Genomic DNA, 7,114 nt, shown 5'->3' on the forward strand with positions numbered 1-7,114 from the left:
GAAATAATTGAAGTCGTGTGAAATCTCTCATATATATTTCATTAGGAATAACTATTGTCTCTATTGGTAGTTGATTAAGATCTATAAAAATAGAGAATCAATCAAATCAAATCAAATCAAATCGTTGAATAAAACTAACTTTTATTGTTAGTATGCATATCATTTATTTTTATCAAAATTATGGTAACAAATTATCGGACCTTTTATATAGGTCGCGTTTATCATACTCATCCTTAAGGTAACAATTGGTAAATTCGGAAAATGTTCCATCTCTACATGCGTCAGCTACCCATAGTGGAATCACATTAATTAGTCACACAGGTCAATTTTGCTATTGTTATGAACTAATTAAGTGTTGTCATCCAACAAATTTCTAGTGTAAATTTCAAATATAAAAAAAGGAGAAATTTTCTTTTCTTAAAAAAAAAAACAAAAAAACTTGCTTACCTTTTTTTTATAGCACAATAATGTATGGTTTAGACTTACCTTTTTCAAAGACAATGATGCCACATATATATATATAATGATGAAAGCAATTAATAGAATTAAGATATATTACACGTTATAGATGAATATAAGGTTTTATTAAATTTAATTAAGAGATGAAAAAAACTCTTAATTATGTTCAGATGAATCAAACCTTTGGTTCCTCTTCATTCAATGTTCCAAAAGAGAACTGCTGACAGTTACTCCCTCCATTTAATTTTTAGTTGACCGTTAATCAAAAATACATATTTCATTTTACAAGAGAGTTTTTTATTTTTCTCATTCTACCCTTAATACTAAGTTACTACATAAAATACTGTAGTCAAATTTAACTTGGCAATGCTACAGAGGCAAAAAAAAAACACATGACACTAATGGACCAAAAAAGTGACTAAGCAGCCTATTTAGGAACCAAATTCCGATTGCTAACCACTGTTTATGTTGTAGTGAACATTTGTTCGTTAATCATCAAAATCAAACTCATTTCAACACCTGTCAACTCTTATTATTCTTATTTACTTTGTTACTGTGTATGCAATTCATTGATAAATTAAAATTAATTATGGTTCTTCAATTTCTTATTCCCTACAATGTACAATTGTTCAAGCACCTCAAAATTACCATTGTTCTTATGTATCACGCGTGCCTTTTAAGCATAATATGAATAACATTATATTTCGTATAATTTTTTATATACATAGTATAATTTTTTGATAAATGGTGTTTGATTGACCACTCTGGACCATATGCGGCTACGCTAGTATAGGTACATACCAACATGTAAATCTTTTCAGTTGCTCTGCATTTTGCCGGTAATTATGATGATGACTTTTGAAATTACTTTTTGATTGAAACGAAAATAATTACTTCTAGAATAAATAGTTTTCATGAACAACAATACTTTATAGTAGCGTTACATAGGTTTTTATATTATTTTGATGGGGCATATACATAAAAGAAAAGAATATAATGGCTTGGGTAAAATTTAAACTTGTTTTTGTAGGATGACAAACTCATACGTAAAACTTTGTGATAGAGTTTCGATCTGGAGTTTCCTTAGGACGCTAATTCACATCTGATATACTTCTGACACTTAATTAGAGAATCAATTAGAACGTTGAAAAAAATTATAAAATTAGAGAATCAATTAGAGCGTTGAATGAATCTTTTTTTACTATATATGCATTGCTTTTAACGTATGTCATTGATAAACACCCTATTTAGTATTTTCAGACTGTGGTCACCATTAACAGGTGTTTCAAATATATAGAGAGAGTGCAATTAAACGAATTTAGATATGTAACACACGTAGATGAATCATTCATTAATTTTAATTAAGAGGTGAAAAAACACTTAATTATGTTCAGATGAAACGATCATTTGATTCCTCTTCACTCAATCGTTACTCTCTCCGTTTCATTTTTTCCTTTTACTTATTCATTTTGCGCAAATTAAAGAATTTTATTTGTTCAGCCACCTCAAATTTGTCACACTTCTTTTTGTATCCCACGCACCTTTAATTTAAGTATAATATGAACAAGCGAGGATACATTTTATTGAGGCGAAAAAGTTCGTTGAATTTAGTCTATTGTTTTTTATATTAGACCATTTTCTCTTATATATATATATATAATATATAAAAGAAGACAGAAAATCACTATGGAAAGATTCTAGAATTCTAAGAGGAGGACAAATGAATTATCCTTTTTGGTAATGTTTTTTTTTTTTGTTCCATCTGAATAGTATTTTTTTTTTCATGAGAAAATAATAAAGACCCATTGCATATTTCTTATCGTGAGATATACTATCACCGTGATGCGATATTACAAATGTAAACTTATTTTCGTGATAAAATAATAAAATTACAAAATGTGACTATAGTCTACAAATTATTGAAAGGGCACTCTAGAGATTTTTAAAAGGGTGTTTTATCAATGACATCAGCATACACATCCTTTCAATGAAAGTCTGTAAATAATTCCTCTTTACACATTCGTCCGATTTCCAACGTAGGCATATCATCATTTTGATAAACTCATTTTTCAATGCACAAGCCAGTCTTATCGAAGGAGGGTATGTTTTGCATGTACAATTCACCAATATAATGTCATAGACAAATATCCAATAACATTAAAGAGTCTCATAAGCAAAATTAAAAAAAAAAAAAACTTGTATAAACTAAAAATATTGTATACTATTAACAGAAAGTCCACTTGCCTATATATATATTATCACTACAATTCGTAATTTTTTGAATATTTAAATTGCATCTGTATGGTACACTTTGTGTATATGTACTTAACTAAGTTCCTCCATTATCGACAAGAGACATGTGTGACCAATAAATTTCAAATGTAAAGAAAAAAATTGTATTCAAAATATATAGAAACATTAATATTAAGAAACAAAGAATTTAATGCACAAAAGCAAGCAAACACACACGACAGAGAAGTCTTAAAAGAATGTTGCCCACCTTTTCTACTAATATTTTGATATTTAATATCAGGTCGGTTTGGTAAAATGTATAAGAAAGATGTTAAATAAAGTGTATTAATAATGTTTTTATTAACAATACATGTATTAATAATACTTGCATTAAGTATACATAAATTATTTATTTATGTATTTATTAAATTTTAATTAAGGACCGAAAAATCTCTTGTATAGATGAATCATTTGTTTGGTCCCTATTCACTCAATGGTTTCAAATGGGACATTAATAAAGTTATCATTAATATGAGGAAAATATTCTAATAATTAATATCGTTCATGTTTCTTCATATTACCCAAATGTTATGTACCTCTATAACTCATAAGAAACTTTCTCTTCATAGTAACTTAACTCTAAAGATATTTTGCTCTTTTTTATCTCTTTTATTGATCATTCATCACATCATTGTATTTGCTTTCATATTTTGATAAAAGGTCAAAAATATAAATGATTCTTTATCCAATTCTTTTACTAGCAACAACTTCTAATTGTTCTATCCATTTTTCTTCTTGAAACTTATATTATGCAGAAGACTAAAGAGGCAATTGGGGTGATCATTAGTTTTATAAAGGAGTGTTTTGATGAGTATTATAAGCATTTTATGGAGTTCTTTATTTCTCAAATGAAAATCGTCATTGGGCTTGTCATAAGGTATATATTTTCTCTTTCTCTATGTTTTATTAACTTCGTCAAGGTTACTTTGTTCTCTTTGTTACCATAATTCAAATTTTGGCATACTTATTTTTGTCTTCACCCTTCATGTTATACCTTTAATTAGGTTTCCAAGCAAAAAGAGATTCTCCTTTATATATATCTATTAATTATTATAAGAAAAATAGATGTATAAAAAAAATTAGTGTGATTATATGCACAGAGTCCAATTATATAGTGGATATGTGAGTATCCCCATTGAACTTCTTTTGTAGAAAAAATCTTCAATGAATGAAATCAAGTAACCTTATTACAAAAAAAGTTGTTTGTTGAGTAAGATTGTCTTTCGAGCCCAAGCTCCTTGTATGAGTTGGGTGCTTGAGCGCATATTTCTATTTTTGGTTTACTCATTGCAAATGAGAGATATTGCAGTTTTTGTGATTACAAGTTACAACTATAAGTTGTAACATTGTTGAATATCATTTAATTGCCTAAATGATTAATGATGATATATGTCATATCTCATCATATGTTACTGCTTTACAATTATATGGAATAAAAATATTAATATGATGTACTTTAATTTAACTTGTGCAAGACATTTAGGCAAGCATCTTACAATAAATCTAAGGCTCAAGTGGTTTGAGGACATGGTTTTTAATTTATTGAGCTAGTTAAATAAGATGACTGTTCATCGCTTTTAATAATTTGAGCTTTTCTTGATTTTAATTCTAAAATTTGGTAACGATGCCTCATGCCTTAGCCCTTTTAAGTATAATTTACACTTGTTTTTGTTTGCCGTAGGATGACAACATTTGTGTTGGCTTTGCTAGCATTTCTAGCAGTATTTTGTACAACTCATGTTCTCAGCAATAAACATGATTCTTTGTACGTTAATATCACAATACTCCAAAGTGCAACTGCCCAAGGTGCAGGTAGTATACATAAATATATAATCTTAATTAATTCCTCAAAGAAAACTAATCAAATAATATTCATTTGTTTTAATATGTCAACAGTATGTCTCGATGGAAGTCCACCAGCATATCATCTGGATAGGGGATATGGTACTGGACTTCGCAGCTGGATTATCTACTTGGATGTTAGTTACTTAATTCTTCTTAATTTTCAATCAATTATCATAGATTTAACATAACTAATTAGCTAGTCCGGAGAAAAAAATTCAGGGAGGTAGTTGGTGCGAAAGTATCCCGGATTGCCTTGATCGTTCAACTACGTCCTTAGGTTCTTCCAACCATATGAAACAACGAGGTTTTTTCGCTGGTGTACTTCATAATACTTCTAAACAAAATCCAGGTGATACACATGACTATTACTAATTATATCTGTGAATTTTTAACCCACCTCTTCTAACTCCAAAACATTGTTGGAATTGGTAGAGTTTCATAATTGGAATAGGGTGAGGGTGAAGTATTGTGATGGTTCATCTTTCACTGGTGATGTTGAACAAGTTCACTCTGTAAGAAATATACTACATATGTATATATTATTACTTTCGTAACATTTTTTTTTATTAAATTATCCAAATAATGTATATTAGGAGAACAAGTTGTATTTTAGAGGGGCAAGAATATTTAAGGCTATTATGGAAGATTTATGGAGGAAAGGAATGAAAAGCGCTGAAAATGTAAGAATATGTACTTACTACTCCCCTTATACTATGATATCTTCTTCTTATTTTTTCAAAAAATAAATAAATACATAAATCCTTGGCTAAATGTTGAATATAAAAATGTTGTTAGGCAATTCTATCGGGAACATCAGCAGGTGGGTTGGCAACAATCTTGAACTGCGACAAATTTAAATGCCTCCTTTCAGAGAGTGCTAAAGTAAAATGTGTCGCGGATGCTGCCTTCTTTATCAATAGGTCAGCACACTCTTCTTATATATGATCTCAGGAAAATTCGATTCTCTTGACACATTCATAATTAATTATAATGCAGCAAGACAATCTATGGTACTTCATATATTCAAGAAATGTATCGAAAAATTGTTAACCTACATGTGAGTCACATTTTATTTTATTTTTTTGTTTTAGTAATTTTGATATGCTTAAGAAGTATATACCAGGATGAATCTTTTCCTCTTTCGTTATCAGGGATCAGCTAAGAATTTGCCGTCAGCTTGCACGTATGTAATGGAGCCAAGTCTGGTAAAAGCTTAAGCTTTCATAACAAAAACAATTTCTTTAATTATATAGTATAGTAGTATAAATATTTCACTCTCATTATAACATTATATGTATTTCCTAATTGATGATATATGGTGCAGTGCCTTTTCTCTCAAAATGTTATTCCGTACATTCAGACTCCACTTTTCATAATCAATTCAATTTATGATTCCTGGCAGGTCAAGTAGACAAATGCTAATTAAATTTTCTCGGTTTTAATTCATTCTTTAGCTTCTATAAGTATAAATTTAAACCAAATTAATTATTTTGTACACTGATCCAGATTAATAACACTTTGGTTCCTCTATTCCTTGATCCTCAACATGCCTGGACGGATTGCATCAATAACATAAGTAGATGCACATCTAGCCAACTTATAATTATTCAAGGTTAACATTTCTCTAGTGATTAACTAATGTATACGATACGACATCACATTACACATGTATAATGACTCTTCTTCTCCCTTAATTTTTTTTAGTATGTTTTGTTTTAATTTAGCTTTTGGAGTGAAGTTCTTGAAGACATTCAATAAACTACCCTCTTGTTGTACAAGGGGTTATTTCCTCACGTCTTGCTATTCTCATGGTGATCTTCGTTTTCCAACATACTGGTTCAGTGCTAGCTCTCCAAGGTTACTTAATAAGGTAATGTTTCATTTGTTTTAGACATATAACACATTCTTTTTGTTTTTTCAAATTTTATCATGTGTCTATTATTCTTATTTTTGATGAGTTTCGTAACAAATTTTAATTTATCGTAAAATGTTACGTGTGTAGACAATTGCAGAAGCTGTTGCGGATTGGTACTTTGAGAGAGCAGGGTTTCAATACAAAGACCCTTACCCTTGTGCTAGAGATTGCAAATTATAATAAGTTTATGAAATTTTATAACGAATAGGCTTGCCGATGTTGTACCTCCTGCTTATTTGGTGGTACGTAGTTGTTGAGGAGTAGCTAAGTTGGAGTTTGAAGAAAGTTTTTGTGTTACACTTTTGAGTCATATTAGATTTTAGTACAAAAGCTTCTAATTGTTTTGTTTAACATCACTTAAGTTTAATGTATTTCAATTTTGTCCAATATTAGTCCATACTAATCTTTTCCTCGATCTTATGTCTTTCTCATGATTGGTTTAGTAAATATGACACCTTTAAAGTAAGTTATCTTTGTCCTAGTTATAAAGAGAGAAATTCATAAGATTCAAATACTAATGTATGCATCTTCATTAAAAAAACAATTAGATAAGCATCAAGCCAATTAGTGATAATATTTTCTTTCTCTTTCAAAAGATGTAGA

The 7,114-nt window shown here is 29.3% G+C and overlaps 1 protein-coding gene across 1 annotated transcript; it reads left to right on the forward strand.

The window, feature by feature from the left end:
* Nucleotides 1-4,433: 4,433 nt before the first annotated feature.
* Nucleotides 4,434-6,691, forward strand: LOC125826333 (pectin acetylesterase 8-like). Its single transcript, XM_049505642.1, has 12 exons — nt 4,434-4,563; nt 4,648-4,730; nt 4,816-4,945; nt 5,029-5,108; nt 5,190-5,276; nt 5,392-5,516; nt 5,593-5,653; nt 5,748-5,801; nt 5,921-5,998; nt 6,103-6,208; nt 6,321-6,466; nt 6,599-6,691. The coding sequence occupies exons 1-12, from the start codon at nt 4,434-4,436 to the stop codon at nt 6,689-6,691; spliced, it is 1,173 nt and encodes a 390-aa protein (XP_049361599.1).
* Nucleotides 6,692-7,114: the final 423 nt, after the last annotated feature.

The sequence above is a fragment of the Solanum verrucosum genome, unplaced genomic scaffold, assembly GCF_900185275.1.
Source record: "Solanum verrucosum unplaced genomic scaffold, falcon-dt-bn FXZP01000060.1, whole genome shotgun sequence".
Lineage (NCBI taxonomy): Eukaryota > Viridiplantae > Streptophyta > Magnoliopsida > Solanales > Solanaceae > Solanum > Solanum verrucosum.

Bases quoted from the DNA above. Each gene is read 5' to 3' on its own strand.
- LOC125826333 (XM_049505642.1), top strand. From the start codon at position 4,434: ATGACAACATTTGTGTTGGCTTTGCTAGCATTTCTAGCAGTATTTTGT. The intron at 5,654-5,747 runs GTGAGTCACATT...TTTCGTTATCAG, and splicing joins GAAAAATTGTTAACCTACAT to GGATCAGCTAAGAATTTGCC. The intron at 6,209-6,320 runs GTTAACATTTCT...GTTTTAATTTAG, and splicing joins CCAACTTATAATTATTCAAG to CTTTTGGAGTGAAGTTCTTG.